The 18,464-nt window shown below is 41.0% G+C and overlaps 1 protein-coding gene across 2 annotated transcripts in view; it reads right to left on the bottom strand.

Moving 5' to 3' along the window:
- LOC115169816 (WD repeat-containing protein 37) overlaps positions 1–18,396 on the bottom strand; it is a 24,736-nt gene extending 6,340 nt beyond the window's left edge. Inside the window, exons 1-13 of one of the 2 annotated variants that reach the window (XM_029725805.1) lie at positions 18,189–18,396; positions 17,139–17,311; positions 14,190–14,286; positions 13,927–14,022; positions 13,675–13,739; positions 9,704–9,839; positions 8,910–8,981; positions 6,799–6,843; positions 6,606–6,682; positions 6,264–6,501; positions 5,790–5,931; positions 4,352–4,486; positions 3,194–3,308 (exon numbers count right to left, since the gene is read on the bottom strand). In XM_029725805.1, coding sequence (XP_029581665.1) covers positions 3,194–3,308; positions 4,352–4,486; positions 5,790–5,931; positions 6,264–6,501; positions 6,606–6,682; positions 6,799–6,843; positions 8,910–8,981; positions 9,704–9,839; positions 13,675–13,739; positions 13,927–14,022; positions 14,190–14,286; positions 17,139–17,276 — 1,356 coding nt within the window. In that variant the 5' untranslated portion in view covers positions 17,277–17,311; positions 18,189–18,396. The remainder of the gene's footprint in view (positions 1–3,193; positions 3,309–4,351; positions 4,487–5,789; positions 5,932–6,263; positions 6,502–6,605; positions 6,683–6,798; positions 6,844–8,909; positions 8,982–9,703; positions 9,840–13,674; positions 13,740–13,926; positions 14,023–14,189; positions 14,287–17,138; positions 17,312–18,188) is intronic. The other variant, XM_029725806.1, reaches the window with a different exon arrangement.
- Between the last annotated feature and the right edge of the window lie 68 nt (positions 18,397–18,464).

Below are 18,464 nucleotides of genomic sequence, written 5' to 3'. Positions count from 1 at the left end.
GGTCGTTTGACTGCGGACCCATAGTGGATGCAGGCAATGAGGCAGTGATAGCTGAGATCCTGGTTGAAAACAGCAGAGGTGTATTTGGAGGGCAAGTTGGTCAGGATAATATCCATGAGGGTGCCCATCTTTACGGATTTAGGGTTGTACCTGGTGGGTTCCTTGATAATTTGTGTGAGATTGAGGGCATCTATCTTAGATTGCAGGACTGCCGGGGTGTTAAGGATATCCCAGTTTAGGTCACCTAAAAGAACGTACTCTGAAGATAGATGAGGGGCAGTCAATACACATATGGTGTCCAGGGTACAGCTGGGAGCTGAGGGGGGTCTATAACAGGCGGCAACAGTGAGAGACTTATTTCTGGAGAGATTCATTTTTAAATTAGAAGCTCGAACTGTTTGGGCATAGACCTGGAAAGTATGACAGAACTTTGCAAGCTAACTCCTCCCGCTTTGGCAGTTCTATCTTGATGGAAAATGTTGTAGTTGGGGATGGAAATCTCAGAATTTTTGGTGGCCTTCCTAAGCCAGGATTCAGACACAGCAAGGACATCAGGGTTGGCGGATTGTGCTATAGCTGTGAGTAAAACAAACTTAGGGAGGAGGCTTCTGATGTTAACATGCATGAAAACAAGGCTTTTTTGGTTACAGAATTAAACAAATGAGAGTGCCTGGGGACACGCAGGGCCTGGATTAACCTCCACATCACCCGAGGAACAGAGGAGGATTAGGATGAAGGTACGGCTAAAGGCCATCAAAACTGGTCGTCTAGTGCATTGGGGACAGAGAATAAAAGGAGCAGATTTCTGGGTGTGGTAGAATAGATTCAGGGCATAATGTACAGACAGGGGTATGGTGGGGTGCGGGTACAGTGGAGGTAAACCCAGGCATTTTGTGACGATAAGAGAGGTTGCATCTCTGGATGTACTAGTTATGCTGGGTGAGGTCACCGCATGTGTGGGAGGTGGGACAAAGGAGGTATCTGAGGCATGTTGAGTGGGACTAGGGGCTCCGCAGTAAACTAAAACAATGATAACTATCCTAAACAACAATATACATACAAGGCATATTGACAATTAAGAGAGACATAAAGCGAGGCATAAAGCAATCATAGGTGTTGATTGGGAGAGCTATCTAAGACAACAACGGGTAAGACAACAGCAGCTGATCAGCTAAGACAATAACAACAGGTAAAATGGCGATGAATGGGCAGAGAGGCTCAGTTAACTACACATAGGGCCTCAGTTCGAGACTGGGGCTGACAGATAAACAAAAATGAATTCTAAATAAATCACAGACAGTGTCACCAACAAAGCACCCCCACACCATCACACCTCCTCCATGCGTCACGGTGGGAACCACACATGCGGAGATCATCTGTTCACCTACTCCGCGTCTCACAAAGACAGCGGTTTTACCTCAAATTTGGACTCAGACCAAAATAACAGATTTTCCACCAGTCTAATGTCCATTGCTCGTGTTTCTTGTCCGAAGCAAGTCTCTTCTTCTTACTGGTGTCATTTAGTAGTAGTTTCTTTGCAGCAATTCGACCATGAAGGCCTGATTCAAGCAGTCTCCTCTGAACAGTTGATGTTGAGATGCGTCTGTTACTTGAACTCTGAAGCATTTATTTGGGCTGCAATTTCTGAGGCTGGTAACTCTAATAAACTTATCCTCTGTTTCAGAGGTAACTGGGTCTTCCTTTCCTGTGGCGGTCCTCATGAGAGCCAGTTTCATCATAGCACTTGATGGTTTTTGCGACTGCGCAAAAGTTCTTTACATTTTCCAGATTGACTGACCTTCATGTCTTAAAGTAATGACTGTCGTTTCTCTTTGCTTATTTGAGCTGTTCTTGCCATAATACGGACTTGGTCTTTTACCAAATAGGTAAATATATCTTCTGTATACCAACCCTACCTTGTCACAACACAACTGATTGGCTCAAACGCATTAAGGAGGAAAGAAATTCTACAAAATTAACAAGGCACACCTGTTAATGGAAATGCATTCCAGGTGACAACCTCATGAAGCTGGTTGAGAGAACGCCAAGAGTGTGCAAAGCTGTCAAGACAAAGGGTGGCTACTTTGAAGAATCTCAAATATAAAATGTTTGATTTGTTTAACACTTTTTTGGTTAATACATGATTCCATGTGTTATTTCAAAGTTTTGATGTCTTCACTATATTCTACAATGTTGAAAATAGTAAAAATAAAGAAAAACCCTGGAATGAGTAGATGTGTCAAAACCTTTGACTGGTACTGTATACACACAGTGTACAAAACATTAGGAACACCTCCCTAATATTGAGGTGCACACCCCTTTTTTGGGGGGCGCCTCAGCCTCAATTCGTTGGAGCATGGACTCTACAAGGTGTCGAAAGCGTTCCACAGGGATGCTGGCCCATGCGGACTCCAATTCTTCCCACAGTTGTGTCACGTTGGCTGGATGTCCTTTGGGTGGTGGACCATTCTTGATACACACGGGGAAATGTTGAGTGTGTAAAACCCAGCAGCGTTGCAGTTCTTGACACACTCAAACCAGTGTACCTGGCACTTACTACCATACTCCGTTCAAAAGCAGTTAAATATTTTGTCTTGCCCATTCACCCTCAATGGCACACATACACAATCCATGTCTTAAGGCTTAAAAATCAGTCTTTAACCTGTCTCCTCCCCTTCATCTACACTGAAGTGGATTTAACAAGTGACATCAATAAGGGATCATAGCTTTCACCTGGATTCACCTGGTCAGTCTGTCATGGAAAAAGCAGTTGTTCCTAATGTTTTGTACACTCAGTGTATGTTTTGGGTTGTTGAGTCAATTAGACCAAACCCATTTCAAGTAAAAAATGTGTTTTTTTAAAGTTAGCTGGCTAACTACTTGATCCTACTTTGTAGTATACGCTTCAGGGTCTTATTCACCAGGAAGTAAACTGGTCGAAACATGGAGGGACCTTTCTGAATTTGTCCAATAAAATCTGCTTGTTTTTTTTGTCAACATTTTTGGTTACAGTGCAAAAGATATTGCTACGTTGTAAACTAATGAATATGATGCTGACTTATTATGTGCTATGATATAAATATCCAGGCCAATCTATAGATCAGTAAAACCACTACAGATGCAGATTACACTGGAAATATACTAGATGAAAAATAGTATGTATTTGCTGCCTTTGTGTGTCGGTGCTGGTTACCTGTCTGTTGCTGTGTGGGAGTCGAGCCAGCCGTACTCCTGACATGTCAAACAGCCGAACTTGTCGATTGTCGTGAGGAAGAGCAATGATTCTTTGACTCACCGACACGCTTATCCTGTAAGAAGTAGTTCAAAGTACAGTAAAAAGTTAGGCTTCAATTTGTGTGAGATTGAGGGCATCTATCTTAGATTGCAGGACTGCCGAGGTGTTAAGCATATCCCAGTTTAGGTCACCTAAAAGAACGTACTCTGAAGATAGATGAGGGGCAGTCAATACACATATGGTGTCCAGTGCACAGCTGGGAGCTGAGGGGGGTCTATAACAGGTGGCAACAGTGACTTATTTCTGGAGAGATTTATTTTTAAATTAGAAGCTCGAACTGTTTGGGCATAGACCTGGAAAGTATGACAGAACTTTGCAAGCTATCTCTGCAGTAGATTGCAACTCCTCCCGCTTTGGCAGTTCCATCTTGACGGAGAATGATGTAGTTGGGGATGGAAATCTCAGACCTTTTGGTGGCCTTCCTAAGCCAGGATTCAGACACAGAAAGGACATTCAGGGTTGGCGGAGTGTGCTATAGCACTGAGTAAAACAAACTAATCTACAATGAAGTGGATTTAACAAGTGACATCAATAAGGGATCATAGCTTTCACCTGGATTCACCTGGTCAGTCTGTCATGGAAAGAGCAGTTGTTCCTAATGTTTTGTACGCTCAGTGTATGTTTTGGGTTGTTGAGTCAATTAGACCAAACCCATTTCAAGTAAAAAATTTGTTTTTTTAAAGTTAGCTGGCTAACTACTTGATCCTACTTTGTAGTATACGCTTCAGGGTCTTATTCACCAGGAAGTAAACTGGTCGAAACATGGAGGGACCTTTCTGAATTTGTCCAATAAAATCTGCTTGTTTTTTTTGTCAACATTTTTGGTTACAGTGCAAAAGATTTTGCTACGTTGTAAACTAATGAATATGATCCTGACTTATTTTTATTGAACCTTCTAAAAACAAAATTCCCAGTAACATATTTAGGTTATTTGGCTCACCGACATGCTCATCCTGAAAGGGGTTAAAAAATATAATATCAATTCTTAAATACCAGTCTTGACAGGTTCAAACCAATACTTGCCTACTATCTCAATTTCAAAGTCCTCGCTCTCACCTATTGACTGCAGAGTCTGTGCGGATGGTTGCTATGGGTGACCTCATGTTCTTGAGGTCCCAGACCTTGACGGTGCGATCGTCACTCCCAGACACCACATTGTCCCCCACAGTGAACACTGCTGATGTCACCGTGCTGGAGACGCATGACATGGCGGAAGAGAGTCATTCAAAACAGTCATTCACAGTCTTTCCTTGCTCTTTGGGGCTTAGGCCAGATTACTGGAAAGCACTTAGTGAGAACTGTTGATGTTAAAAGGGCTTTATGAAATGAATGAGATTGAAGTTGACTGAATCAACCACACACTGATGTTGTCCTAGTGAGGGAACCCTGACAACTAATATCCTAGGAAATGTTGACACTTAATAGTATTACAGTTAGCTAGGGTTGCAAAGGGAGGGTATATTAGCGGAAACTTTCTAAGTTTACCAATAAACTAACAGAATTTTGGTAACTTTCAAGGACTATGTAATTTACAACAAGACATCTAGTGGCCCTTTTGGGTAATTCAGATTATCACAGGTGTTTAATTATATCTGACCCTTTGTGTGGCCTTATCACATTTAAATATATGAAATAATTAAATAAGATGATTAACAAAAATAGAATGACAAAGCTGTAAAACATTATCCTAAATATAAACCAACTTAGTGAATATCATTGTGTTTAATATTTGTTATTTAACTAGGCAAGGGTTATATATAGGCAAGGGTTTCAGAATGAAATATCTTTATTTTTTATTTATTTTACTACGTCAGTATGTATTTGTTGTCAATGTTTTGGCGCCAAACTGGAGGCAGTTATGATGAAAAGTCGATAGTTGGAAGAGTTGCAGAGTTAATTGAAAATAATGCCATTGTTGATTAGATGCTTTTTCCATTAATTAGGATATTTCCTCTTGAACCATATGGTCAATCTTCTAGAAACTCATGAACAATATGGATACAGATTACTAAAGTTGCCATAGATTGCCATCGATTACCTGTTAATTACTAAATTACAGAAGAATCCAGTAACTTTGGTACATTTCCAGTAGCTTTGCAACCCTAGATACAGTAGATTTGCAGTATGAGAGGAATTCCTAGATATTTACTACAACAAACAGATGTTGTCTTGGTGGGAATATTTGAGGCCTGAAGGTCACCAGCTACTTCATCCACTTGACTGACTCATGTATCACGGTATCATTTGTTCTGGATACTAATGGCTGATTAGCTGTGCCCTCATCCGCTACTGTTGGCAGACCAAATCAACCCCCTGTAATCTAAACAGACACATTGATAATGACTGCAAATTAATGTCTAATTAATGTCATTCATATGGGTGGCGATATGCTTTCTGCATGAATTTTGTAGGGGTGCTACTGATAGACTGAAAGAGTGGATGAGGGGTCTCTGGAGGTCCCACAGGCGGAAGGTGGTGTGTGTGTGCAACTCACTCGGTGTGTCCCTGGAACACGTTGACAGAGTGGATGGAGGGGTCTCTGAAGTCCCACAGACGGAAGGTGGTGTCTCTGGATGAGGTGACCACCAGACGCTGGGTGGGGTGGGTGCAGCAATGGGTCAGCTCCTGGTCGTGGCCTGCACGCGCACACACACAGAGGTGAGGTAGAGACATACGGCAGAGCAAAAAACTGTTGCAGAGTCCTCTTAAGGGTACATTGATTATGATTGAAAAGTGATCAGAGGCTCAATGGCAGACATACAACGCCAGAAAACAACCTACATCTAATGATTACTCTACAGACACTTAAACCACACATTAAGGGGTGGTTATCCATAGACACGTTAAACCTATTCCTGGACTAAAGAGCATTTTCAATAGATATTCTCCAATGCACTTACTTTTAAGTCCAGAACTAGGCTTAATCTGCGTCCCAAAAACTGTCCCTAAGGGAACGGCTGGTTCGTACCAGTGAGTGAGTGGACAAGCTCAGAGGTCTCCACATCGTACAGGTTGGCAGCCCGGTCCCAGGAGGCGGTAACCACCTGCTTGCCCCCCACCAGCCAGTCTGCAGCGATGACAACCCCCTGGTGGCTCCTGAGGGTAGTGGAAGCCATGCGGATGGAGGGACACTCGTTAGGGCCCTCACCGTCCCCATCAGCCTCGTCCTTATCTGAGAAGTCTATGTCGTCGTCACAGGGCGTCTGCTGTGGAATCGGAGACATACACACAGACACACAGAGATCAGCATTTAGGACTAGACATCTGTAGATGCAGTGGGTTATAAGAGATATGGTTTTGAGAAGCTTACACTGATGTCGGCTACAGGCTGTGGGGTGGGCAGCTGCACCATGTACCTCCAGATATGGGCTGTCTGGTCACCAGACGCTGTGGACAGAGCAGAAAGAGGCCTCAAACACCTCCAAACCAATAGACATCTGAACATACAATGGCCTAAAATGTGTTTTTCTGACAATTGTGGACATTGAGCAAAAGGTCCTTACCTGTAAGAGCCATCTGTTCTGTGGGATGGAACTTGATAGAGTTAACTGGAAAGAGAAAACATAGGAGGTATTTGTTCATATAGTTATTAATGAATAGCCTCCACAATAAAACTTTGGGCCCATCCCAAATTGCACCCTATTCAGTATTTGTATTTATTAGGGATGGGGTCCAAACACACCAAAGCAACCACATTACATATCCCTGTTGTTCCAGAAGGTGTATTTTTACCTGTTTTTAAAATCTAATTCTACTGCTTGCATCAGTTACCTGATGTGGAATAGAGTTCCATGTAGTCACGGCTCTATGTGGAACTTTGCGTGAACTTTTAAGAGCCAGCCGTGCTGCCCTGTTCTGAGCCAACTGCAATTTTCCCAAGTCCCTCTTTGAGGCACCTGACCACACGACTGAACACTAGTCTAGGTGCGACAAAACTAGGGCCTGTAGGACCTGCCTTGTTGATAGTGTTGTTAAGGCAGAGCAGCGCTTTATTATGGCTAGACTTCTCCCCATCTTAGCTACTGTTGTATCAATATGTTTTGACCATGACAGTTTACAATCCAGGGTTACTCCAAGCAGTTTAGTCACATCAACTGGCTCAATTTCCACATTATTCATTACGAGACACAGTTGAGGTTTAGTGAATGATTTGTCCCAAATACAATTCTTTTAGCTTTGGAAATATTTAGGACTAGCTTATTCCTTGCTACCCATTCCGAAACTAACTGCAGCTCTTTGTTAAGTGTTGCAGTCATTTGAGTCGCTGTAGGATGTGATGTGTATAGTGTTGGTTAAGGGCACTGTTGGTAAAGGGCTTGTAAGTAAGCATTTCACAGTAAGGTCTACACTTGTATTCGGCGCATGTGACAAATACAGCTTCATTTTATTTGAGTCATCATCATACATAGACACACTGGCCTTACTCAAAGCCAGTGGCATGTCGTTAGTAAAGATTTAAAAAAGCAAGGGGCCTAAACAGCTACCCTGGGGAATTCCTGTTTCTACCTGGATTATGTTTGAGAGGCTTTCATTAAAAAGCACCCTCTGTGTTCTGTTAGACAAGTAACTCTTTATCCACATTATAGCTGGGGGTATAAAGCTATAACACATACATGTTTCCAGCAGCAGACTATGATCAATAATGTCAAAAGCTGCACTGAAGTCTAACAAGACAGCCCTGACATTTTATCATCAATTTCTCTCAGCCAATCATCAGTCATTTGTGTAAGTGCTGTGCTTGTTGAGTGTCCTTCACTTTAAGTGTGCTGAGAGTCTGTTGTCAATTTGTTTACTGTGAAATAGTATTGTATCTGGTCAAACACCATTTTTTCCAGAAGTTTACTAAGTGTTGGTAACAGGCTGATTGGTCGTCTATTTGAGCCAGTAAAGGGGGCTTTACTATTCTTGGGTAGCGGAATGACTTTAGCTTCCCTCCAGGCCTGAGGGCACACACTTTCTAGTAGGCTTAAATTGAAGATGTGGCAAATAGGAGTGGCAATATCGTCCGCTATTATCCTCAGTAAATTTACATCCAGATTGTCAGACCCCGGTGGCTTGTCATTGTTGATAGACAACAAAAAAATTCACCTCTTCCACACTGACTTTACAGAATTCAAAATTACAATTCTTGTCTTTCATAATTTGGTCAGATATACTTGGATGTGTAGTGTCAGCATTTGTTGCTGGCATATAATCCGTGAATTTGCTTTTCTTGCCAATTAAAAAGTAATTAAAGTAGTTGGCAATATCAGTGGGTTTTGTGATGAATGAGCCATCTGATTCAATGAATGATGGAGCCGAGTTGGCTTTTTTCCCCAAAAGATTTTATTTAAGGTGCACCAAAGCTTTTTTTTTACCATCATTCATCTTTGTTTCAAAGTATAGTTAATTTTTATTTTTATTTAGTTTAGTCAAATGATTTCTTAATTTGTAGTACACTACTTTTTACCAGGGCCCCATAGTGCTCTGGTCAAAGGTATTGCACTATATAGGGAATTGGGTGCCATTTGGGATTCTAAATAGGGTGCCATTTGGGATGCTTTCTGAATCATTTAGACCAGTCGCTTTCTTCATGACTACACATAGCATGGATCAAATAAAAACAGTATTTTACCTGATCCTGCATGACCCACATACTTCAGGAGGCACTTCCCGGTCTCGATGCTCCATAGCATGGCACTGTGATCTGTGGACAGACACGTGGTGTACACACAGTGGCTTAGAACAGTAGGCGTCATTTAGGCCACGCTAGCTTCATACTGTAATCCTTTGAGAGTCTCAAATGGCACCCTATTTCCAATATAAAGCACTACTTTTGACCAGTACCACTATGGGCCCTGGTCAAAAGTATTGAACTAAATAGGGAATAGCATGCCATTTGGGATACAGATCATGATTAATTCAGCTAGCACTACCATCATACTGTAACCATTGCCAAATTACATTTGCCCCCTCTTAGCGTATTAAAAGCACAATACGCTCTCCGGTCTGAAGGCAATCATTACTAGACCTTATGATCGCTTTATCACAACCTTAACACACACATGTTGACAGTTAAATGGATTGAATATTAAACCAAAGTCTGCAGTGAATTTTAAAGCGCTATTAGGCTGAACATTACTGTGACTCACTAACATGATTGTTAGTCTTGGGCCAGGAGGACAATAAGGCCAGCAGCCAAGACATTGGGAAGCACTGTAGCTAGCTAGGCTTACAAAATTCTAGCTTGCAAAAACTTGACAGAATTTCCAGAAATGCTGGTGGGAGGTTTATGTTTCTCCTACTTATTTCCTCCTGATTCCAGGAACCTTACATCGGGGATTTCTATAAAACCAGGGAATTTGGGGAAATTAACTGGAATTTTGCAACCCTGCCACAATGGCATTGGGATGTACTGTAGCGAGCTACCTGCCGAAGCTGTGCCCAGCACCACGGGCTGTGTCCTGGTGACACTCAGGTCCCATATGCCATCCCTGTGACCTACATACTCCTTGACCAGCTGGCACACGGCTCTGGACGTGGTGGCTTTAAAACTGGAAACGATCTGAAGGGCAGCAAACAGGAGATGGTGTTAACACACAGGTGAATGAAGAGGAAGCATAAATGGAAGCAGGGAGGGACAGCAGCACTGGGTGGGTGGGGGTCACAGGGTCATTAGGATTCCAAACAGTTAGCATGATACCTCTGCGATGGCTAAGAAGTTTAGGTTGCTTTAGGCTATGTCCAAAATGGCACCATATTCCCTATATAGCACACTTCTTTAGGGCTCTGATCAAAAATAGTGCACTATATTAGCGAATAGGGTGCCATTTGGGACACAATCATCATTATTTATTTATTCACATCACCTCAGTACCATGTTGGGGACACAATCAAAATGCAGCATTAATCAAAACTAATTTTAAATGCAAAGCTGTGAAAGAAATAAGAGGGGATAAAGAACATATTAAGCAATATAAGGTAAAATCATCAGTCAGTATCCATGTTTACATCTAAAATGGAAATAAAACAAGTTGGACTTCAGAGTGGCAGGTGTTTGAAACAAACCACTAAATAAGTTCCCACTGTAAAAGCATGAGGGCATAAAGTAGCAGGTCAGTTATCGCACCAAAATAATTCAACAACATACATAAACAGGGCTGCAAAACACTAGTAACTTTCCAAAAATTCCCAGGTGTCCCAGAAATCCCAGTTGAAAGATTCCCAGAATCAACAGGGAATAACCAAGAAATCCAAAATCCTCAAAACAGATTTCTGGAAAACCAGAATATTGCAACCACATACAAAAAACATAAAATCATCGTTGAGAAAACTATGGAAATTAAAGTGTAAATTCAACCCTATGTGACCTTATAGTAAACATATAGGCCTAGTAACAGCATAATGGTACGATCGAAGACCAAAATGTTACCCAAAACTTTGATTTGTTAAGTTGCAGTTGGTTTTCAGCGATTGTTAAACCAGGGGTTGTTTGTAAGCACAGAACAAGCCAGCAGCAGAGCAGCCTATCCACACATAGCAGCAGCAGCTCTGGGTCTCTCTTGGCTGCACAGATAAAACATCTGCAGATACAGTAGCTGAGGGTCTCTCTCAAATAGCACCCTATTTCCTAAATAATGCACTACATTTGACCAGAGCCATTTGGGACGCCCCCTGAGGCTTTGGTGCGAGATACATGTGACAGTGTAATACAAAATAAATGAATATCAAATCAGTTGAGAAAAAAACATTTCAGGACTAACATACATATAGACATTCTAAATGTTCCCAGGTCTGATTTAATACACAGTTCCTATGAAATAGCATTTTAAAGGTGTGCATAAACTAAATGAAACGCTATTAACAGTCAGTCGTGAATGGATGCCATAGGAAAGATAGCAGTTCAGTTTATACTCAAAGAGCTGTTAAGGATTGCAGAACCAATTTAGACGTAACACTGGCGTAACATGCTATATTTAACCATTAGGCAATAGGCAGTGTGTTAGATTCTGCAAAGCATCGTTATATCCGCAGGTAGAAACTGGCCAAATATCTATGGCTCCCTGACCCAGTTTATGGGCTATAGCCTATTCAGACAGTGAATGGTCTGCAATGAGCATATCAAATTGTTGCTTGTTTTACATCAGTAATCATCAGCACTTCAAGAAAGGATTAGTGTTTGCTTGAGGCCTTCCAATAAGCATTTCTGAAAATGACATATAGATCATAAATGTTTTAACATTGAATGCAATGAATGCACGGTTTAATAGCATACATTGAACAGAGCAAGCCATCAGCCTAACTTATTGTTTGTGAATAATAATAATAATAATAATAATAGCCATTTAGCAAACACTTTTATCCAAAGGGACTTACAGTTAAGCGTGTATACATTTTATGTACAGGTGGTTCCAGGAATCGAAGCCACTATCCTGGTGTTGTAAGCACCATGCTCTATCAACTGAGCTATAGAGGAATAGGCTAGTTCTTTCTGGTAATGAGATTGTGTGACTGGCTGCAACTGAAAATCAACAGGCTGATGCTCAACGAGGTAAAACCAAGCTGTTCCTAACATACCATCACACTGTTGCCATGATAGCGGCTACTTCAAAGAAGAGTCTAATTTCAGTAACTGTGGTAGGTTTTTTCACCTAAATGACTAAAATGTAAATGATAGAAAGAGCACAATATCATCGGTCATTGCACTGACTGGGAAACAAAAAAAGGCCCACAAATGCCCTATCACCTAAAACCATTAGTCATTAAAGGGATACTGCGAGATTCTGGCAATGCTACAGGAAGTCTACAGGTACGCTAGCGCATGCTACTGTATCTGTAGACTTCAAGTCATTGCGCTAATGCTAGTTAGCACTGGCTCGCGAATCTACCTCAACTTACTTCATACTGCACGCAAAGACATAAAAATGTCAGAATCTCAGAGTATCCCTTTAAGACATTGAAGCTCAAGACATTTCACAGAGATCATGACAACCTTTCGGCCTAAGTGCTTGACAGCTTGGAAATCCAATGGAAATGCATTCTAGTGAATGCAGAAACAAACAAAAAACAAAATGCGTAGCCTTAATTGCTTAGAAAGCTTTGGTTAGTGAGATATCAATTAGTGTCTTTAATATGTCTCACTGAAATTAGTCTAGAAAACAACAAGTCATACATTTCAATCACCAAGTGTCTTAGAGATGGTGCATCACCTCCATGGCTGCGCTGCTCATGCATAGCGGTGGGGGGACACGGGGGACATGAAGAACCTGTTACCCATGAGTCTCTACCCCACACCTCCACAATGTTTCCCACAGTAAAGGTGAGAAGAGGTCCATCACCTACTTTGCCATGGAAAGAATGTGAGCGCTATGGCACAGGTAAAAAATATAAATAAATTGACAATATCACCACTTTCATATCTACTGTTCAATGAAAACTTCACATACAGTACAAACCTAAAGCGATTGTATTTTAAATATATCCTTATATCCATTTACTCAAATAAATAGAATTTTCATCTAAGATTGTGTTTCAATAGAACAGTGGGCTTTGTCCCCTCTAAGTCACCCCTTTGCCAAAATAATTATTGTAATAGAGAACAACTAGATTGTAAGTAGTGCTGAGCGATTAGTGTTTGGTTTCAGGATCGATAATTTTTTTAAAGAATCTCGGTTTTTGATTTCGATCATTTTTTTTAAACATTAAATGTACTATATATTATGTGGGTTGAATGTTGTAACAGAATAAAGTCTCATGATGGTAGTGACTGCCAACAACCATCATTTATTTCCATTACTTATCTTTAATAAAATATTTAAGTTGTTGTGTATATTACATTTGATGACAGTATTCATTTCTTCCAAGTAATCATCGCTATAGAGCTGCCTATACTGTCTGACAAAATCACTATTTTAGTAGTTCTTCAAAGTAAATAAGGCTTACTTTTATAACTGCTGAGTACCAACTAAGAATCACTTAAATCATGTATTTAGACATACCTCACAAAGCAACTGCATTCTATCCCTCAGGATCACACATTCTGTCCCTTCTCTCTCCATGTCTGCCCCACTCTAACCTAACGGCGTAAAAGAAACACAGGCCGGACAAGTAGGCGTGCAATGGATTATGGGCATTGCAGTTAATTACCATATTTTCTGAGCTAAACTATGTAGAATATTGGCCTGTTGCAAACTACATTTCCCTACTTCATCACTCAGCAAAAACTGAAAGAAATCGATTTCAAATAAATTTCACTGACTTGAGTCAATGAGTTGTTTTAAAACCCCAAAAATAACCGACATTTCAGTTAAATCGCTCAGCACTAGTTGTAGGTACTCAACAATATTAATCATTTTCTTTTAAACGTCATGCAAGTCAGAGAGAAAGATAAGACATTTTACCTTGCTTGTAGATGCCTTATAAGTGGTCTTCAGTTTTTGTGAAAGTTGACTTGTGCTATGACTTGCTGTGAGTAAAGAGAGAGCACATTATGGAACAGAATAAGAAGTCAGAAGTCTCTAATCAAAATATTGTGGATCCCTATCTAATTTTCTTATTTTGGCATTAAGGCCCTTCACAGCAGTATTAACATGTGTTGAACAGAAATAATGCTAAACTTTCTAATGTCAAAGGAAATTCTACTGTCTATAAACCTTTTGTTTTAAGTGCCCCCTTTGTCAAATCTCCCCCATCGATGGTTTGCCCTTCAGCTGTCAAACGATCGTTCAGTGTTTCAATCTCTCTACGCACTGCAAATGAATAGAAATGGGATTATCAAACATATCAATCAACACATTTTCACATATGGTTAGTGGTGTACACAGGGTGAATTCCTACTAAGTGACATCCATTCCAATGATGACCACGCATAAAAAGCTATAGAAATGTTATGCACCAATTCGTGTGCTATACTTACACTCAATGTTTTCAATGTAGAGGTTTTCAAACTCCCTCTCAATCTGGCCAAACAGGTCCAGAAGATTGCTTCTCAAAGACAATGGCAATTTGGAATCCTGCAGATGCATAAATGGGGGAGAAATTGATAATATTCATTTTTTGGTAAAATAAGAAAGAAATAACAGAATAATTCACCCTTTGGTTTATAATGAGAGCAAGACTTCAAATTCAAAATGTGTGGGCCCCAGTGGTATAATAGGAAAATATGGGCCCCAGTGGTATAATAGGAAAATATTTCTCCCCAATATACACACACACAGCACTATTAAATGATAAACTTTTCAGTGTCGTCTTGCAGGAATATTATGCTAAATAATATATATATATATACACACACACAGACAAGCTTTTAAATGGATAGTAATTGGCTCAATGATTGGAAGTCTATGGGATTGATTGGAAGTCTAACAGCTAGCATGTCATTCGGCTAGTAGCAATGGAGAGATTTGCAATACTGAAAACAGATTTTCTGGATAGGAGCACAGAACATGTTGAATCAAGCTTGCTGTAGATTTAAAGGGATACTTCGGGATTTTTCCGCAGAGTCAGATGAACTTGCGGACACCATTTTTATGTCCCCTTAGCACTATTAAATGATAAACTTTTCAGTGTCGTCTTGCAGGAATATTATGCTAAATAATATATATATATATATATACACACACACAGACAAGCTTTTAAATGGATAGTAATTGGCTCAATGATTGGAAGTCTATGGGATTGATTGGAAGTCTAACAGCTAGCATGTCATTCGGCTAGTAGCAATGGAGAGATTTGCAATACTGAAAACAGATTTTCTGGATAGGAGCACAGAACATGTTGAATCAAGCTTGCTGTAGATTTAAAGGGATACTTCGGGATTTTTCCGCAGAGTCAGATGAACTTGCGGACACCATTTTTATGTCTCTGTGTGAAAGAAGTTAGAGGTAGTTTTGCGAACCATTGCTAACTAGCGTTAGCGTAGATACCCATAGACTGTCATTACGCTAGCGCAAACTGCACGCAGACATAAAAGTGGTATATTCGAGTTCATCGGACTCCGAGGAAGTAGTTAAAGAGCCTTACTGCCAAAATCCCTTTAATAGAACTGAACGTTTTGGCAAGGGGAAAGGAAATGCATAGTGTGTGAATGAACCTAGGGAGAGAGAACACTACATTACACCTAAACTATTTAGTATGCTATTGAGAAGGTACTCTACATTCTTTTTTTTTTTACCCCTTTTTCTCCCCAACTTCGTGGTATCCAATTGGTAGTTACTGTCTTGTCTCATCGCTGCAACTCCCGTACGGACTCGGGAGAGGCCGTACGGGAGTTGCAATCCTGCCAAGCCGCTTCTTGACACAATGCCCACTTAACCCGGAAGCCAGCCGCACCAATGTGTCGGAAGAAATACCGTACACCTGGCGACCATGTTAAGAGTGCACCGCGCCCGGCCCGCCACAGGAGTCGCTAGTGCGCGATGGGACAAGGACATCCCTGCCGGCCAAACCCTCCCCTAACCCAGACGACGCTGGGCCAATTGTGCGCCGCCCCATGGGTCTCCCGGTCGCGGCCGGCTGCGACAGAGCCTGGACTTGAACCCAAAATCTCTAGTGGCACAGCTAGCACTGCGATGCAGTGCCTTAGACCACTGCGCCACTCGAGAGGCAGGTACTCTACATTCTGGCACAGCTGCAGTGTTTCTGAACACCTAACTTACCTCAGGTTTCAAATAGTGACGCAGATTATCACCAGAGTAAGACTAATCAAAGTAGCCAGAGTAAAAACAAAAGTTGGATTAAGTGGTTTGCCTCATGTCCTGAATAATTTAAGAGAAAGATGAATTATTCCTCTGAAGTAATACTACATGCTACCACAATAATATGCAGAAAATAGCTGAAAACATACACTACTATGAAAAAGGCATACTGAAAAAGGCAAGTGGCATTTTACAGTTGATCCCCTTAATTATCTTCTGGGCATGCCCTAAATGATCAGACTTAGAATGTATCTTAATCTGTTTGTTCAGTGTTGGAGTGTAGAAAGCCTGAAGACAATTAAGCAATAAAGCCCAAGGGGGTGTGGTATATGGCCAATATACCCCGGCTAAGGGCTGTTCTTAAGCGCAAAGCGGAGTGCCTGGATACAGCCCTAAGCCGTGGTATATTGGCCATATACCACAAACCCCCGAGGTGCCTTTTTGCTATTATAAACTGGTTACCAACGAAATTAGAGCAGCAAAATTGTATGTTTTGTCATACCTGTGGTATGACAGCTGTCAGCCAATCAGCATTCAGAGCTCGAACCAGACAGCTTATAATAGCTAACATAGAACTAAGATAATTGAATAAATAATTCCACAAAAATAGCTACATTATCTTACTACTTGGATTACAACTGTTTACTAAATCAATGTTAGGCTAATTTATATTTTATGATAGGGGAAAGTATATTTTGGCGGTTTATCTCATGTAGTCTAATGTATCATTCAACTGAACATGTTCTGTTCTTATAACTGCATCCATACACTTTATATCATATAATTGACTTAACTAAGTGATGTTGAAATAAATTAGCTTGAGTCCACTTGCATCATCAGGGACAGAAGAGCACACATTGATTCTGATGGTTAAACAGCACAACCGCATTTCATGTTCTCTAAACTGATGGTTCACAGTGTAAAGGGATTAGGCCTACTTTAGACTAGTGAACCTATTGGTTCAAACGACAGGGCCATTAGTGCACCCAAGATAAGAACACAACTTCCACAGACATATGGATTGCATCATTCTATTCTATACAATTTTGCAATCTGACAAGGATATCCTGGTTTGTGTTCATGTTGACAACATTCAGCGGGACAAAAGCAAATTAAAACTCTGCTAATCTGTGTATTGTTCTCATGCTCCCCCCCAGCCCAGTCCTCACCTGTCCCTCCAACATCTCCCTCTGTAAACCTGTGCGCTCCTGCTCTGTGCTGTTGGTCCGGCGGATGGACAGGCTGTGGGACTTGCGCTTCTGCTTGGCCTGGCGAGAGGCTGCACTGCTTCCACTTTCGACAGGCATCCCTCCTCATAGACTCCCAACCTTTCTATGTGAAACTGTAAAGGAGGAAGCAGAGTACATGGTTAAAATGATTTGCTATATTAGTTTGGAGATATTCCAGAGGTCTTTACACAAGGCCCTATCCATACTAAGAGTGTCTTCCTTAGTCAGTATGGCCAAAGATTGTGCTATATACTGTTGCCTTTGGAGGTGTTCAGGTACACATACCCCACATGCAAACAGTATTTCTCATATTCTCATTCATATCTTTACAGCTCCTAGGGGCATCGTCATTGATTTAAAGAGGACATCTTGAGGACTCTTGAGCATGTCTGACAGTTAATGGAGTCATAATAAAATAAATGGAGTAGCTAAAACGTTAGATTAACTTCATATGATGACTGATAACAACTAGGTGATGTCCGCGTGTCAATATTGGAATCATGTTGCCCTTGAAGGGGTGTGTGAAGGACTGATGTCAGGACTGAAAACGTTCAAAGAATGTGACACAATACATACTAACAAACGTTACTGCAAGTTAACAATTACTGTTGAAGAGTAACCTAAAAACCAATCCCTGTCAAGCCCCCCTGCCTGATCCCCCTAGTAAGAACGTAGTTAGTTAACCAAACTAGCTAGCTGTCAAACTACCTAACTAGCTAGTTATGACGCGAAATAACTCATGCTACCCATCTGACAAATTTTCATTGATATTACTGAGGTGACAGAACGAGGACTGTCTACTATCTAGCTAGTTATTTTGCACAAAATGTACACCCAAATTGACAAAAATAAATAAAAAAATAGGTAAGGTGCGACCTACTACGACGCTAACTAGTTAACTGAATTGACGTACCGAGCTAGCGAACTCGCTAGCAGAGAACCGTGCACATAACGTTACAAGAAAATAAAAAGGAATACATATATACTCACAATACTAGAAATCCAGATATTTGTTCCAAGTCGCTCTGATATTTATTCTGCGATAAACCCCTTTACCATTATCTACGAGAAAAAAATATTTACTGAGGTTCTTGTTCACGTCTAGCTTCCCTTCTTTTGAGTCTATGCAGCTACCCACTGTCAAACAGATAGCAGCTAACTGACTGGCCATTTCATCCGAGCCACCGAAGGAAGTTACGCCTACTTCCGGGTCCCTTACCCAATTTTTGTTTTTAAACACCCCCTTTGGACAAATCCCATGAGTCA

This window comes from Salmo trutta, chromosome 31 (genome assembly GCF_901001165.1).
Source record: "Salmo trutta chromosome 31, fSalTru1.1, whole genome shotgun sequence".
NCBI classification, from domain to species: domain Eukaryota; kingdom Metazoa; phylum Chordata; class Actinopteri; order Salmoniformes; family Salmonidae; genus Salmo; species Salmo trutta.
This window is presented reverse-complemented; position numbering and strand designations above follow the sequence as displayed.